Source organism: Lissotriton helveticus, chromosome 2_1 (assembly GCF_964261635.1).
Source record: "Lissotriton helveticus chromosome 2_1, aLisHel1.1, whole genome shotgun sequence".
Classification (NCBI taxonomy): domain Eukaryota; kingdom Metazoa; phylum Chordata; class Amphibia; order Caudata; family Salamandridae; genus Lissotriton; species Lissotriton helveticus.
In genome coordinates this window covers 1,370,618,791-1,370,637,345 of record NC_136059.1, presented here as the reverse complement: position 1 = coordinate 1,370,637,345, position 18,555 = coordinate 1,370,618,791, and the positions used below count along the sequence as shown (strand labels likewise).

The window sequence follows — 18,555 nt, the reverse complement described above, 5'->3', positions numbered from 1 at the left end:
GAGTGAGGAATGTGGCATAAGGGCCAGAGCTGCCTACTTTGGAACTGGGTAACAGGGTTTGAATCTCCGTGTTAGTTCAACATCCTGTCATTCAGACAGATCACAATCTTCCTGTACCTAAAAAACTAAAAATGAATGTGTAATGTAACTGGTGCAAATGTAAAGCACTCCTATACCTACAGTTTGAGTTTGCAATATATGAAACTGCAGAGAAAAATAAAAGTTATCAAACGCGGACACCACCATGAACAAAGGTTTCATAAGTCCTCGACTAATTCAATAAATAAGCGGGCTTTACTGTGGACCTTGTGGAGACAGTTATTCAGAAAGAACTGCCAATGAACCACGAACATGTGCCAGAGTCTGCCAAACGAACCACCATTATGCATGTGATTTGGCGGGGCTGGCGCTGCCATGCAACACGTCAGCCATGTGTTTGCTAAAGAGCTACCATTGTGTGGGTGACTCTCCAAGTAGGTCACTTCTGTCCACAAGGATCAAGTGTGTGGGAAAGACAACGGAGGGGGGGGGGGGGTGGGGGGGGAGGCATTGGGTGAAACCAAGGTAAGTGGAAGGAGGGCCGGTGCTTTGAGTGAAAACTGACAGTGGAAGATTACACAGGGGAGTGAGTGGAGGGTAACTCCATGGAGACTGGGTAGGGGGCAGGGGTGAAGGAGGACTACAAAGCATGCACTCTGAGTGCATGAAGATTAAAAATGAAAAAAGCACAGAGGAGTATCCGCAGCCAGTGGAAGGACACTGGCCACAGGAAGCAGTAATTGGTCCATGCTCCATTAATTGGATGAAGAATCCGAAGCCAAGGAGGAAGCCGGAGGCCAGGAGGAGCAGCTGATCAATGGGAAGCAAGGAAACGCGAAAGATGTTGAAACCAATCAATGGTAAGTCATCAAGTAACTAGCGGGCTCTAAGCCCCATTTAAGATTTTTGTATTCATTTCACCGGCACAGCGCAAGAGCTGTTCAGGCAAAACCTAGGAGGTAGAGACAGAATACGTTTTAAGGCCTACAAAATGGCTTTGAGTTACAAATCGATGATATGTATATCTCTCTGCTAGACAGTTTAGAGATTCGGGCATAGAAAGTCCAATACAGGGGTTGCTCGAAACCCCAGGAGCCCTAATTGCGTTGATGATAGATGTAGGCTGTGAACATTTAGTACACATTTTAACAGCTACCCCAGCGATCACAAATGACATATGTAATAAAAGTAGAACAGAATAAAGAAGTCACAAGCACACAGTGATTTGATTCAAATTATTATAATTTCATAAATTAGAAAATACAATACAATTGTTAAAAGTAACTTAAATTGTGCTTGGCAACATTATATGTCGTTATATATTGCAACAGTAAGCCTTTAAAAAAAAAAAGGCCAACAGATTTTCCTTTTTAAGTGTATTTTCAATACAACAGTTTAAAACAGAATACTAGCAGAAAAATACAACTTTCAATTATCAGAAAATGCAATCCAAATGCAGAAACATAAATAAACACAAACCATTGATGCAAGCTTCATAAAATATCTCTGCAAGGTAGAACAGCATAGAACAAACGATCCAGTATGGTCTTTGTAGCTCTTTGGGTGAATCAAGCCTTAAATGCTTCTGGTAAAACCCCAAACTGACAACCAGAAGGGCCTATAGTAATATTCCTGGGACATGCACATGTAGACAACTTGCATACTGAACAGAATTACTAAAACCTCTACAATTGTTGTGCGCACACTAGAGAAACACATTTGCAGCAAGGTTCTAAACAGGGGATAGCAAACACAAACAGCAAAGTCTAATCACCAATCTCTATCACTTTTTATTCACCAATCAACCCTCCCAAAACCTAATTTAATTTAAATGAGGCATTTACAACATGACACAAATACTGCCCAGTTAGAAAGATACAAAATAATACAAACAAAATCATGCCACCTATTGAGCTATGTGAATACTTTTTATAATACATTACTGAATACACAGTACGTGGGTAAAATGTAAACAAATCCATGGGAACAGTGTACATAATGACCTTTACCACAACCCATTCAATGGTTAAGAGGTTCATTTTTGGTTAAGAATGTGCCCCCAAACTTTATAAACTGCTTAATGTCAGCAGCAAATCATTCATGCCTTGCATACTGCCAAAGCCTGCCTTCCTCTAGATCCCGATCTTCACGGTAGACCTAACTGGAGGTGCTGTAGAAAGAAGAACATATAGGGTACTGTTGGTGGTGGGTGGGTGAAGGAAGACTATGCGTGCTTTAACATTTCTGGTGTGTTTTGGGAAGTTCCTGTGCGGCTCACACTCGCAGCACTCGACATCACTGAATGAAGCACAAGAAGGCAAAGCCTAAATAACTCCATTTTGGAGTGTATTTTCACAGTCTGAAGGCCCATCGGTCTAGATTGACAACTACTAAATAAGATGTTGCACAATTTTATAGAGAAACAGAACTCTACCAACCAAATGGAAACTATAGAAAAACATATTGCTACTAAAAATAAATCTCAGTCTTTCAATAGAACTAAAAGTAAAACACAGTCAAAATATGGAAAGGAGGACTATAGGGCAACTGCAGAAAAGAAATCCATCTTTACCTCCAGGTCATGTGAGCGTGTAACAAAAGTGATCCCATATTGATGTGTTATGGGTTTTGTGAGTTGCCTGCTCATGTGTACATATTATGTACATATGTTTACAGTACATGGCAAAATATCTGAAGGAATGATCACAAAATCTAATAACTCTACAAGGGTTGTGTTTGGCAGGTGTATATGAACAGAGGAGCATATCTCCAAGCGGTCTATATATATTCTTGCAAAATGAATCAAACAAAACGCGGAGCATGTTATATACAGTACTTCACATTAAAACTGTAAAGGATAAAGCTTTTTGGGGGGCTATTTCCCCTACAACAAAATATTTCAAGTATGTGGTTTAAAGACCAACTGACAACACAAGGTGGCAAGCATCTCTGAAGTGTTATTAAAGCTTCTTTAGGTGATTATGACTGAATATTGCAACAAAAGGCAGATAATGTCAGTAACAAGGTGAGCTATTATACATATAAAAAATATAAAAAGTAAAATAAAAAACGAGTACTACAGAATTTAAAAGCAACGGATGTGAAAAAGCTTAGGCTTCTCAGCCCTTTCATGTAAAGCTGTAAAATGAATGCTTAAGAATTCTAATAATTGAATATTTAGGTGAATATATGCATGCATGGTGCTTTACAGTCAGATTTTTCGCTACTATAGATTATGGAATTAGACTTTTGTCCTGTCTCTAATGCTCTGAATAAAAAAACAAAAGTAGAACTACATGGCTTTGTTTAATTAAGACGCCTGTATGCGTAAAACTAAACACTATAATCAGGCAAGACAAGGTGACGTTTAATTCATTCAACATCGAGTAACTTTTTAAATTGGCTCATATAGTAGGTGTTTATGGTGTTGATATCTGAAAATGCTATTTTTTCATGAGTGTACCTTACTACTTCAACCTACATTGCATACAGATAACAATCACAAGGAATAACGGAACCTTAATGTGGACTAATTTATGTAAGGCAATTATACAGTACATTTAAAGGACCGGATATAAGCATTTTATTTACCACTCTTGCGATGAGCAGCAAGAAATTTGCAAGATCCACCAATCTTGCCTCCTACAACAAATATAAATGTTATACTGCAATTCTCTGCAGTACATTTTATATTGATAGTAAGAGAATACCAACCACAGCTTACCACTTTTAAAATGCACAAAAGCGAAGATTTTCATCTTCAGTTTTATTTTTGAATATTAAAATCAAAATTCCCTACAATTGTGAATGGTGTTAATTATGCTAGGTATTTTTGACAAAACGAAAAAGATACCCTGTTAAAAGGAAATAAGTTGCAGGGTATATCGCAAAATAATTGAGACGCCTGAAACAGGTACATAAACTTTCATATGAGAGCTAAGGGATCAAGCAAAATCATTACTAATTTTATGACTTTTGCATAAAACTTCACAAAAATTTAAAAAACTTTTTGTCCCCAAAAATTGTGAGCATTCACTAAGTCAAATATGACAGATTACAATTTGGATTTCCTTACTTCTGAGATAAATAATGGAAACTACCAAACCACAAAGGTAATGACTAAGATATATGTGTGACTGAATGTCCGTGCCAAATTACTTGGGTAGATTCAATTCATATTAGTGATTCACTAGAGTAAACCCAATTCACATTAGTGATTCAGAAAACAGGAATGCGTACTAGTAAAAGGATGTTCTCACGCCTATAAGTATGCCAGTATGCCATAACATTTAATGCCAGTCGTTTCAGTGGAGATAGGTTGTAGATGGGGCGGGGTTGGCTGCAAAAGATAGCAAACACAAAGACATGCAGATATGAGAGTACTATCAACCTTTTGCAGGTAACTGCCAAACTAAATCAGTTGCAGATGTATTCCTCCACATAGAAAAATATTTTCCTGTGGTGAAAAGGAGGACAAAAACATCCAATAAAAATGCCTTGATGGATTATATTGCCAAATGCAGAAATGTACTTTAGCTTCATTTCTAATTCTTAAGATATTTACACATCTGATATCTGCATCAGTTGTAGCTAGCCAGGAGTGCACCAGACATTCTTTGTTAATTCAAAAGCAATCCGTTATCAATGCAGGGAATTTTAAACATTTTCACAGCAGATATTTAAAGCGTCGCAGAAAAAAAGTAAAGAATTCTTCTTCCATATCAAAACCAAGACACAATTACATTGGTTTGAAAAATTCAGATATCTTTGAAAAAAGACTTGGGCCACTCTGCATCTGCAAAAATTACACTTTGATTTCCTACTAGTCACTTTACTGGGGGATGGGAGATGTGCATCTTCTATTCAACTCCCAGGCGTCCAATTCAATTAACGTCCACCCTAGAGGCTGCATATCTGGAGTGTATTATGTACTTATGTTTTCTGTTTCAGCGGGATTTACTAAAAAGAAGCTGTTTTTGAATCCTCATGTAGTGGTCATACTTTAACACTGCATGTAGCTGTTCAAAAAACATTTACAAATGTCTCCCACTGGAGCTCAACACAAATGAGACCATGTGTCGGATGGACTGACTTAATGAAACCTACAAGACATGTTTCCTCATTCAGTACAGAAATGGTAAGAACAATTGATCTGGAACTGTTGCTTGCCTCACCTGCTCTCTACAGTTTCCAACGGCTGAATGGGGAAGTATTTTGGGCCAAAATGCTGCAGTCATAGGCCAAGGCTTATGACCCCAAATTACTTTACAAAGAACAGGAATTTCAAACCAAAAAAAAGCAGTATGGACCTTTGGAAAGAAGGGGTAACCAGTATATCGGGACCAAGGGCTCTTGTTTTAAAATCTTGTATTTTATACTCTGGGTCCAAGGATCATATCTAGTTCCGCCTAAGTTTAGTATGAAGCTACACTTCAGAACTAAAATATTATTTTTTTTGTTACACGTAGACACCACTTTCAGGCAAGGGTCTGCTAATGCCTCAATTTGCCTGACACTGTAGTATAAATTGTTGTCTAGCTATTAGCCAGTTTATTTTTATAGTAACAAAAAGGCTAAAATACGATAACCCAAAACATTCTTCACAAGAGGACCATAAAGTAATGAGGAAGATGTATGGGTTTTATGACTGACACTCGTACTGAAAAGCACAGAATTATGTTTTTTTTTTATTAACATTTTAATTTGAAGAACAAAGGACAATATTGACGTGAAAGTTCAAAACTAAGGTGGAAGACAGTGCCAAAGTCCCTGTGTATTCATTACTTGAATTGATAAGTTAAAGAACTGTTTAAGGCAACAGGATCTATTCATCGACTCCTGAGAAGTAAATAATATATCTTTTTTTAAAGGCAGCAGAACATCTGACGTCATCAGCATGTTCAATGACACTTAGGGTGATTTGCCAAGATGCATAGTGTTTAAGTAGTAGGTCAAACTCCCACTATGTAGCACTAAAAGTGTTCCCATCACCAAAAGACAGACACCTTTGCTGGAACTCCTGTGCCTCTAGGCTTGTCAATGGCATGCACAGTCTTGACTGCGCACAGTTCTGGTCTTTAGAAGCTCTTACAGAGGCAGATTCGACACCCACAAATTGGTGGCAATTCCATTCATTGGAAGGAGTCAGTGTAGGAAATTAAAACGGTTCTAAGTGTGTTATTAACATAGCACGCCCCCTCTACATGCAACCATCCAGCCTCACTTATTTTTCAAAAAGGAAGAAACCTTAAAAAATAGATCGACCTTTGTTAGTAGTGTTCCACACATGCTAATGCCTAGATATCTGCTGGATAAAGTCATGCGAGAACAGATCACTCTGCTGAAACTAGCAGAGAGGTATTAAGAGTAGGGGTGAGGACAGCACCAGCAAAGACCAGACCACTAGTGCAAGTTGTGCGTTAATTTCTTTTGAAAGACTCTGCCGTCCCTTTAGGGGGAAAGACCTTAGTATAATGTTGGGCAGGTGTTGAATGTTAGGCTAACAGAGGACTTGAGTTCGTAACCTTGAGCTAAAATCTCAAGCAGGACAACAATGAATTGAATGCTAAAAGGGAAATCTACACTGGTTTCATCGTACCTGAACCAGCTAAACCTAGCAGGCCGACATAGCTCTAGACTTGTTCACGCTGATAGCTACCATACAGATCTGGAGTGCTTACTTTTCATAGCATATGATGTCACCAAAAGACACTTTGGTAACACTTTCCTACAATTCATAAAATATTTAAATGTTTTAAAATGACTAAATGAGCCTTTATCAGCAGTGTTCTTTTGTAAGTAAATTTAGCACAATGTACACAAGTATGCAATGTCTGTGTGTAATTTCTGCCAACAACGAAGTGCCATTTAAGAGATTATCTTGCTGTTAAAATGGTTAATACCAATCAATCATTGGAGTAGAGGCATGCATCCATTTAGAACATATAAAACTGACAAGTGTCTTACTATCCTTACATTAGGATCAAAACAAGTTTATTTTAATGACTTAAGTGCCAAACTCCTAGTTCTGAAACCCATATTTTATATTGTTTAACCTTCTAGTATTAACCAAATGACCAGTGGCAAAGATCTATTAATAGTCAGTAACCAGAAAAGCGAAACTCACTATTACAAGTCTAATGAATGCAATGGATTACACGACCAAATGACAAAGCACAAATGTAAGAGAAAAGCAAGCACAAGCTAAAGAAAAAGTATTTCACTGAAATGTACATGGAGGAGACAAGGAGTCTGGTGAACAAACCTTTTTACACCTGCAAACCTTTGGATGAGCTAAATCAGAGGGTTTGACACCATGGAAAAGCATTTTCATATTTACTAAAACATAACATTCACAGATTACAAAAACTGTTTCTAAATCAGTAAATGGGTTTAGAAATGGATTTCCGCTCACAATTTGGTAGGAGCGTGTTGTGGACGTCCCCTCCAAACTGCGATTATTACCCTGATGCATCAATGGTTTGTAACTAACTGTGGTTGCAAACCACTGACCAGCTACAGACTCCCATGTTGGGGTGGTAAGTGATTCACAAAGGGAAAGACCTATTCTTTAGCCCTCTTCCCATTTGTGAATGCTGAAAAAGGTTTCAGGAGGAGTACGTCCACAGGAGTGAACCACTGCCAATTTTCAGTAAAACTTTTAAAAACAAATTATAAAAATAAAAAGCTTTTAAAAACGCAGTCCAGTTCCCTTTAAGGAAAATGGACTGCATTAAAAATAAAATCTTTCCAGGGAGGTTATGGTCTTAGGCTCAGCTACGGCTTGCATTCCTGAAGGGGGGTAGGGGAGGACAAGAGGGAGGGTGGTTAGAAGGGCAGGGGACGGGCTGAAGGCTGGAGTCGGGCTAGAGGGTACACTGGACTGGAGGTGGATCATCCCAATAACCGCAAATGATTGGATTGATGTGATTTTCACACTGTAAGCTACTACTGCTCTTTCACTGCTCCAAAATGTGTATTATGATGGAACTGTTTTTCTTTCAATAAAAAGGAGGTTTAAAAAAAAAAATCTTTCTGTAAATGTCATCACAGACACGGACTTTTGTAGGCCATCATTCCTGCAACTCGGGCCAATTGCAGAGAGGAGGGGGTCTAATTAGTATAAATGATTAATAACAAGGCAGGTTGTTTTGCGACGCTCTATGATTCTGTATTTTGTGAACTGGCCAATTTGTACATAGGTTGGGTCACAAAATAAGATTGCATTCGCATAAAGCCTGTGTGTGAATTGGGGCCACTTTCTGCGAATTTTATATATTTGTACATCAAACGTATGGTGATCTGGCCTGCCCAGTATACCAACAACGCTCAGGTTAGGGCCTGAACACAGACCCACAGTAAATGGAGTTCAATACAGCCTCTCGACTATACTTCTTAAGAGGCCAATGTTCTCTAGTGCTTTCAACAATATTTAATTATTTGTGAAAATCATATCAGAAGGAACTCAATGAAGAGTGAGTACCTGAACAAAAACAAGAGATTGAACTTGCTGGGGGGGTCAATTATTCAGAAAACACAGAAAAAAGATCGCAATCTCAATCATGTGTATCATGCTAATTTTCCCCACAACAAAGGTACTACACACTGTATTGGTGAGCACACACTATTGCCAATGATGTGTCATCTTTTCATGGGAGTGAATGGGGACAAGTTAGATTTAATTCAACAAAAAGGTCCCCCTGTTACAAATCCTAATTTTTACACTGTGATGGATGAAATATCATACGGGAAATTAGGTTTTATGAATATATATATATATATATATATATATATATATATATATATATATATATATAATTTTTTACAAATCTACAAGCTGGAACTTCCTCCAAGGCAAAGGTGGTGTCCTCATCTTACATAAACCACGTATAACTTCTGCACATGCACCAAATTATAGTACTCTTTGGCAGACTTACATTTCCACCAGGAGCTTAGTTTCAAGTATTTTGAACAAACCATCTATTCACCATGCCAATACACTCAATTATTGGGGCGGTATAATGGGAACATCATTCTCTGCATTCCACACAACCTTTCTTATTCACTTCACACATTACTGTTGGATGCACACAAATTGCCTCAGCTCAAGGATATCCAGCTAAAAACATCATCTGACATCCCAACATTCCATCTTCTTTTCATACCGCAAATGGTCCTCATTTTTCATGGAGGCCGTCCAAGGTAAATCTGTATTAAAAGTCTCTTAAAAGAAATAAACCTTCATAAGTGACCTTTGTTTCTTTCTTTCTGCACTTCATACAACAGGCTACTAGCTAACTGAGAGGCTAAATGAGGGAGTAAATCATCATTAAGTCTCCTTCAAGCATCTTTGTTGGTCACGGATAGCCCAGTATTTACAGAGTAACCCAGCTGGATTTTTTCTTTATACAAACAAAGGCCCTAATAAAACTTTACTGTTCCAAGTTCAGTGAGGTTCAAATGCATGTTTAACGTTTTTCATTAATATCACTGCATCCATCATGACAATTCCCATATTATGTCCTGTGGCGCTTGCTCATGGTCTCTCACACATCACCTCTTCACACTACGTTCACCACCCACGAACCACCACTGTCACAAATCTTTGGGCACCTACTCACCAAAACATAACGTCCAAGAAGCGCAATGGTGGGCAGGTACAGCACACTGTAAAAATGTAACTTTTTTTTTTTTTTTAACTGCAATAACCTACCCAAATAAGGTCAGATGCCATACATAAACACAAACAAAGATCAATTGATGAATAACAAAGCTGAACAGTACTCTAAAAAAGAAGACCCACTGGTACAGACACTTCTGCTTTTGATATGATTTAAAGTGGTGTGGCTGATCAAAAATAATTTTATACATTTCTCGTATGGACAAATTTTACGAAACACAATTTCATGTCAAGGCATTTTTGTTTCCAAATGAACTTTCAATTTGTTCCTTGGAAATACAAAAAACACTTTCGCACTTTGCGCAGTTTCACTTGGGTACATGACATGGCTTAGTTCAAGAGCTTCAACAAAAGCTCATAGGTTGCATTGATGATCCCCCATGACAAGATGGAACGATGGTAGTTCAGATGGGCTCCTCTAAACAAATGAGTCAGCTTGCCATCACGCTCGGTCCAGATTATGAGAAGCACTCGTCTAAAAGACTGGAATTCTCCTCCAATCTGTGACTGCATGCGAGCTTTCACAACATTCAGTGGAAAGAAGATGAAGCCTAACATCGCTCCTAGTAACCCACCGCAGATAAAGTCATTAACTATATTAGCGCTGTAGGTTTTGGCTTCTGGCAGGGATTGCTTGATGGGCCCTCTTAAACCAAAAAATAGGGCATTGCTGGGTCCGTTGCGAACCAGGATGGGCACCAAGCCTCTGTAGTACTCCCTCATCCCATGATCCCTGAGCATTCGAAATGCCTGAAAAGTGTTTGTAAACTTGTCATGGTGCTTGTAGTCTTGTAGTAAAGTCTGAACTCTTTCGAAAGGAGTGAGGAGAGCTTCAGCTGTACCTGCCAGGACTGCTGCCATACTGCGAGTCACAAGTTCAGGAGCATTGGTATGCTGAAGAAGAAGGCTTGAAAAGTCCTCGTAAAGCCCAAACATAAGTGCCAAAGTGGTTGTCTTCTGCATCAAGGGAGGAAAGATCCCACGGTACAAGTTTCGAACTCCATCAGTTTGAAGTTGACGAATAGCATCTCTTGTCCTTAGTCCATAAAGCTGCTGTCGGAAGAGGACTTTCTGAATGGGAAAGGTGATAACTATATTGGTAAAGGCAGCAAAGTAACCACAAAAGTAATGTTTTCCTGAGCTGACACTGATAATGTGATGTCTGAAGTCTTGATTTGAATTGGATAATAGGAGATCATTTTGGCTTTTTTTGTGAGCTTCTGAATCCATCCTGACCGATGTGCAGTTTCTTTCTTCACAGGGGGTGACGCTGGGATGCTTCATAGCTGGAACAAATATAAATACCAATTACTGAATAAGATGAATGCCAAATTGATCAAATAATTATTTGCGTTTATGGGCTACACATAACAGATGGATAACGGAAGGCCTGAGAGTCTACCATTTCAAAAAAAAAATCAACACAAAATTCACTTAGGCAATGAAAACAAATTCTTCAAATCTATATTGTTTTTGTTTACCTATATGTAGTTAGAATCCATGACTACTGGGGCCTCAAGCAAACATTTGAATAGTGTAATGAAAATACTGTACAATCACAGTGCAGAACCTACTTTACCTTCTAGGATTACGGAATGGGCCAAAAGTGTTCATATAAACAGTCAAGATGAAACTTTAGTCATCAGTTGAGAAGTCTAACTTATACTGGACTCTTAGACAGTATTGGCGCGGCAGGTGTTCCTGCAATTAAATCTAAGAACATGTAAAGATGCAGTTGCCGCCTGCCAATCTGGGACATTTTCACAATTGTCAGCTCGCTACCTGAAATATAGCAATTGAATGATAATTCCCTATAAGTAGAAAAAACTAAAATGAGGACAGTGACAACTAATGCTCAGTTTGTTAGTGGACTTTGAGAGCATTAATGTAATTAATGAAGAAATTATTGTGTTATCAATTTGACATCATTTTTACCTATTGAGTTTTAACAAGTACTGGATATTCAAGTTAAAAACATGTGCATAATATTGGATATCTTAAAATTTTGGCTAACGTTTTAGATGAGGAATAGTAATCTATAATTGAGACAGTAGAAAATGAACTCTATCCAATCTACCAAACTGATTCATTTGCACACTATGTCTATGTACTCAGCCACTTGTAAGTGCTTTAAATAATAGGGCTAAGCATTACTAATTATGCAGTTGCCAAGTTAGTTGCTGATAAAAAAATTCTGGCAATTGCTTCTATTTTAACCCCTTGTATGCTCATGACGAGCTGAGTTAGTCATGGCATACAGTTGCGCTGTGCTCATAACGAGCTCAGATCGTCATGAGACCCACCCACGGGGGAAGCGCTCCCCCCGTGGGTGCACGATCCTAAAGTTTTTTACGCATCCCCCCCGCGTCAATGACGTCATCGCGCGAGGCGCGCTGACGTCATTGGAGTTTCCCTTTGTTTACCGACGTGCAAGGAAGCCATTTGCTTCCTGGCCGTCGGTAGAGACAGAGGTAAGTTTTGGGGCTGGGGAAGGGGGGGGGGGGGGGGGGGATGTGAACAAAAGTGACATCGGGGAAGAGGAAAGGGTTTTCCTTTCCCTCGATGCCTCTTTTGAGCATTCCTGCTGCTCAATCGTGCGACCATGCAGCAGGAATGTCCACTAGACGCCAGGAAGGAGGGGGGGAGGAATTTAAATATATTTAAAAAAAATTCAGCATACTGGGCCATTGTTCTGGGGAGTGGCCCCTTTTGCAAGGGCCACTCCCATGGGGGCCATTTTAGTGAGGCCATATCAAAATCTTTAGTCTTGGGGAGAGACCCCTTAGGCAAGGGGGGGGGGATGGGGAGAATTTTTAAAAATGTTTAAATTGTGCTGGGGAGTGGCCCTTGGGCAAGGGTCATTCCTATGGGGGGCCATTTTACGGAGCCAATATTTTAAAATGTAGTCTTGGGGCGGGACCCCTTAGGCAAGGGTCTCTCCCCCTTTGGCGGCAGTATGAATTGCTTGGTCTGGGGGCAAAATTAAAAAAAAAAAAAATCATTGGGCCAATGTGCTGGGGAACCTTGGGGAGCGACCCCTTATGCAAGGGTCGCTCCCCATTTGGGGCCCTATAATTTTTCGTTGTTTGCCCACTGGGCCAAATGAATTTATGTAGTGGGGAGTGGCCCCTTGGGCAAGGGTCACTCCCCTTTTGGGGGCATACATTTTGGCTTTCTCTGTACCCTTGGAGGGGGGGGGCAGATATAATTATTCTTCCATCAGCATGCTTTAGCTCACTCCACCACCCCAGTTTTGACATGGCCATATACAAATGATTGTGACCTTGTGCCTCATGGGAACAGTCCTGCAAAGCCATGTTTTCCCTGGTCCAGAAACAACCATCCTGGGACCGGTATCTGGCTAATCAGCAGTCATTAGCCAGGCTAGCTTGAGTCCAGTGGCAAAGGGACCCATGTCTGGGCATACCCTACCAACTTAGGGTAATCAAAGCGAGCCGGGTCACACTGATTTGCATATGGCCATGTCTGTACTGGGGTGGTGGAGTGAGCTAAAGAATGATGATGGATTAAACTCAGATCAGTTGACGGGGGTGAAAGTTAGATTTGCTGAAGCGCTCCATCCATCATCCCTTTTGATAACACCCTGAGGGGCAATAGCCCACCACACTTTGTTTTTTTAATGGTGGGGAGCCGCCTCTTGGACATGGGTTACTCCCCTTTATGGGAGGATGATTGTGACCATTTCTGCCCTCTTTGGGTGGCAGAGTAGTAGTATGTTTTTAGGCCCATATGCCCCGAAGGGGGGCAGAAGCCACTAGACACCAGAGTTTTTTAAATTTTTGTTTTGGGGGTGGCCTCAAGGGCAAGGGTTGCTCCTCTTTTACAGGGGTGAATATTTAATTTATACTCTTAGGCCCACCTACCCCTTAGCTTGGATGGTGGTGTGGTGCTTTGTTTGCATATGTGATCGTAATGTTTTTTTCTCTTTTTTATTCTAGTGTAAAGCTTTTGATTCCGGTTTGTGGTTTAGACAGTGGTTGTTCTGCAGTTTTGCGTACTTGCAGTTTTTTGGAAAGTAAAACATTAGTGTTGTATTTTCTCCAAATGAGTAATATTGTAATGTAGGAATGACTTTTTTTTGTGAGTGGTCTCATAGTGGCAGCATATTTAGTTTGTGTTTTGAGCAAGAAAATCGTTGTGATGTGTTTTGCATTGTCTTATATGTAATTTTCTTTTTTAGTGGGATATTGTTGATCCATACTGTGTCTGTGCAGAGTACGTGGTGGTGAGTTTAGCTGCTTCGGCAAGTGAGTGGTATCGTTTTGGATTGTATAGGTATTTTTGATATAGGTGAATTTTGTTCATTACTTATTTTGCATAGTGTTTACTGTTGTTGACTTGTTTGACAAGTTACCTTTATTAGTAATCATTATGGCTAGCCGTAGAATGACTGCTCAGCAGGTGGTTGGTATACTTCTTGAATCTTCCTCTGAGCCGAATTACGAGACTGGCAGTGCGTTACAGGGAGAGGAGGGAGGGGAAGATTCTGGCAGTGAGTTTTCTCTCCACATGGAACCATCGGATGATAAAGGTTCTCTCAGTGCAGATGAAGTGCCTGTTTTACAGGAGGATACTGATGTGCTGATGGTGCAAGAGACATCTGGATTGCAGCCTGAGGCTGCTAGGCTTCCTACTGCAAGTGCTGGACTCTGCATTGATCCAAACATGGTGTTGCCTGCCTTTAGCAGTTATGCAGGGTGTAGAGTGGATTGTGAAAATGTTTTGCCTATACAGTATTTTCAGTTATTTATGGATGATGTATTTTTGGGTGAAATTGTTGAGCAGACTAATTTGTATGCTGAACAGTTTTTGAGGGACAACAGTGACAAACTTAGACCCCACTCTAGAGCTATCCGGTGGACTCCCACAAATCTGGAAGAGCTGAAGAAGTTTTTGGGTTTGACTTTATTGATGGGTTTGCTAAGGAAGCCGAACCTGGCTTCATATTGGTCTTCCAGCCCCTTGATGGCAACAGCCATATTTCCTGCAGTTATGACTCGTGATCGGTATTTACTTTTGCTACGCATGCTGCATTTTGTGGATAATTCTTTGGCGTTGCCACGTAGTCATCCTGACTGTGACCGTCTTTTTAAGATTCGGCCTGTTCTTGATCACTTTGTTGATCGATTTTCAGAGATCTACATTCCAGGGAAAGAAATATCTATTGAGGAGTCTTTGGTTTTGTTCAAAGGTAGTTTGGTTTTTAGGCAGTACATCTCTAGCAAGAGGCCACGCTATGGAATTAAGCTGTATATGTCGTCTGAGAGTAGGACAGGATAGGTTTTTAATTTTCGTGTGTACACTTGTAGAGATTCCACTATTGAGCCCCCTGGTTGTCCACCCACTTTTGGCGTTTCAGAGAAAATTGTATGGGATCTTGCTAGAAGACTGTTCAACAGAGGCAACCATTTGTACCTTGATAAACAATTGCACAGCAGTGTAGAAGTTAAGGAATTGTTTAAAGGGGACACTTTTGCATGTGGCACAATCGGCTCTAACCGCAAAGGTTATCCGAAAGAGCTTGTTTGCAAAAAACTTCAGAGGGAGTCAGTGCAGTTCCTTCCGTAGTGAAGAACTACTAGCTGTGAAATTTGTGGACAGGAGGGATGTGTACATGCTGACTACCATCCATGATGAGAGTACTTCACCTGTGCCTGTTTGGGGTCAGGTTGCTGAAGTGCACAAACCTGTGTGCATCCTAGACTACAATTAGGACATGGGTGGTGTTGACAGAGTAGATCAGAGGTTGGAACCTTACACTGCTATTCGGAAGGCTTATGTTTGGTATAAGAAGTTGGCCATCCATTTGTTCAACTTAGCAACTTTCAATGCTTTTATTGTGTTCAAGGAGTGTTCTCCTGCATCAAAGTTGACATTTCTTCAGTTTCAGCACTCTGTGATAGCTAGCCTTGTTGTTGTGGAACAGGTAAGTGTTCCTAGATTTGGAGTGGTGGAGGATGTGGCTCAATTGAAAGATCGCCACTTTCCTGATTATATTCCTCCCACATCTACAAATGACTTTCCAATTAGGAGAGTGTGTTGGCGAAGGTTTGCGGAAGGAGACTTGTCTTTTCTGCCCGAGGTGTCCTTCTAACCCTGGGCTGTGTGTGCCTGCTTGTTATAGAGCGTACCACACGCACAAGAATTTTTGGGAGTATCCATGAGTGGTAAAATGAACTGCCTGGTCTGTATGGTTTAAAAAGGTGTATTCTGTTTTAAAGGTTGGCATTAGTGCAATGTATTTAGTTTCAGATTTTGTGCGAGTAGATTTGTATCTATTTGCAATATGTTTGTGTTTGTTTTGTATAAAAAAATTCTAAATGTGATGGCGGTGTGTGTAGGCTGGCGTTTGGCTGGCGGTGTGCGTGGACTGGCGCTTGGCTGGCGGTGTGCGTGGACTGGCGCTTGGCTGGCGGTGTGCGTGGACTGGCGCTTGGCTGGCGGTGTGCGTGGACTGGCGCTTGGATGGCGGTGTGCGTGGACTGGCGCTTGGATGGCGGTGTGAGTAGTTGCTTTCTGTTGGTCACTACACACACTGCTAGCTGAGCGCCACTCCACGCAGTCCATCACTTTGTGTAGTTGCTGTGTCAGGAATGTGGGCGTGTGAAAGTGATAGGCCCTTGAATGGCGCCGTCTGCTGGTGTGATGGTTGTAATGTGAAGGGCCCGCGGCTGGCGGTGTGAATGTTTAGTATGTGTCACACGTATGAAAGGTGTATGAATGGCCTGTTAAGAGGTTGGTGCCTTGACGTGGCTTTACAGATCACGAGCTGTGAGTCAATGGTTCAGTTTCACGTCCTTTCAATTATTAACAGTGCATTTTATTTTTGTGAAATGACTTGCTAATACAATTGTATATACTGAATCATCACTCACCCTTGTGCCAAATCCAACTAGAATGTGTGTGTGCTTGAGGATTAGATGGCTGTGCAGTAATCTGTCTTTTTTATCTTTCTGAAGCAGGGTGTACCTTGTGCCTTTTTGTGAATGTTGTAATGTGTTGGTGTCGTGCCTGGTGGTGTGAATGGTTTGTGTGTATCAGGTATGAAAGGTGCATGAATGGCCTGTAAAACAGTTGGTGCCTTGTCGTGGCTTTACAGCTCACGAGTTGCGAGTCACTGGTTCAGTTTTTATGCATTGAATTATTGACAGTGCATTTCATTTTTGTGAAATCTCGTTAATAAAATTTTATGTACTGAACCATCACTCGCCCTCGTGCCAAATCCAACCAGTATGTGTGTGTGTTTGAGGTATAGATAGCTGTCCTTGAATCTTTGTCTTTTGAGTCTCTCTGTCAAGGTGGACATTCCATCTAAGAATAACCTACCAAATGCAGATATTATTGTTAACCCATGGGAGTACATGGTAACGTCTCTTGTGAATTCCAACTTATTTTTTTATCCTCAATGTCCTGCAAACTTAAAAATGTCTGTCTCAATTTCCATGCAATATTGTGCCAAGAATCTCACGCTGCAGAAATGAACACATAATTATGTCAAAACAATTTGGCTTTGCAAGGGGGGGGGGGTCACCTGGGTTTTTGGTCCCGTGCTCGGCGGCCATCTAGGGAAACCTACCAAACCCACACCTTTCTGAAAAGTAGACACTTGGGGGCTTCCAAGGAGGTATGGCTTGCATGGATACCCCACCGTTCCCGTACCTAGAATCCCTTGCAAACCTCAATTTTAGCGGAATCAGTTTTTTCACACATTTTTGTGTGGGAAAGTGTGGCATCACCGGGCTCACACAAATTTCCTACCACCCAGCGTTCCCCCGGTCTCCCGATAAAAATGGTGCCTCACTTGTGTGGGAGGCCCAAGTACCATCGACAAGCAAGGCCCAAACCATTTTTTGATAGGCAAGGTCGATGTTGCCTCAATATGTTTTGGGCCCTTGCCTGTCACGGGTACTTTTTTTATCGGGAGACCTGGGGAAACCCTGGGTGGTAGGAAATGTGTGAGCCCGGTGATGCAAAAAAATTGATTTTTTCAGCTAAAATTGAGGTTTGCAAGGGATTCTGGTTAAGGAAACATTGGGGGATCCACGCAAGCCATACCTCTTTGTAAGCCCCCGGGTGTCTACTTTCCAGAAATGTGTGGCTTTGGTAGGTTTCCCTAGGTGCTGGCAGAACTAGAGTTCAAAAACTACATCTAGGCACTTTGCAAAAAAAGGGTCATTTTTTCACTGGGAAATTGAAGTGGGACCACGTTGTGTTTTGCACCGTTCCCTGTAGCAGGCACTAGGCCGACCCACACAAGTGAGGTACCATTTTTCTCAGAAGACTCTGTGGAACGCGGGGTGGGTAGAAATTTGTGGATCCACACAGATTCCAGTACTTTCCACCACAGAAATGTAGGGAAAAGGTGTTTTTTTGGACAATTGTTTAGGTTTGCAAGGGATTCTGGGAAACTGAACCTGGTGGGAGGCAGTCAAGTCACCCCATCCTGGATTCCCCTGTGGGTCTAGTTTTCAAAAATGTATGGGGTTGCTAGGTTTCCCTAGGTGCCGGCAGTGCTAGGGTTAAAAAAAAAACTACAGCTACACACTTTGCAAAAAAAGGGTACATTTTCATTGTGAAAATGTGGTGTGTTCATGTTGGGTTTTGAGCCCTTTCCAGTCGTGGACACTATGCCTACCCACACAAGTGAGGTACCATTTTTATCAGGAGACTTAGCATAATTCAGATTTGTAAAGCAACTGTTATTACCTATTGAGTTTTGAAGCATTTCTGCCTTCCAAACGAAAGACATTGTGTAAAAAAAGTCATTTTGAAAAATGACCAATAATTCTCATGCTAGTATGAGCATTCCCAATTTT

The 18,555-nt window shown here is 40.8% G+C and overlaps 1 protein-coding gene across 3 annotated transcripts in view; it reads right to left on the bottom strand.

The window, feature by feature from the left end:
* Positions 1-1,263: 1,263 nt before the first annotated feature.
* SLC25A51 (solute carrier family 25 member 51) overlaps positions 1,264-18,555 on the bottom strand; it is a 308,137-nt gene continuing 290,845 nt past the window's right edge. For all 3 annotated transcript variants that reach the window (XM_078676307.1, XM_078676306.1, XM_078676308.1), the window contains one exon: positions 1,264-11,004. In XM_078676307.1, the coding sequence (XP_078532433.1) occupies positions 10,049-11,002 (954 nt within the window). In that variant the 5' untranslated portion in view covers positions 11,003-11,004 and the 3' untranslated portion in view covers positions 1,264-10,048. The remainder of the gene's footprint in view (positions 11,005-18,555) is intronic.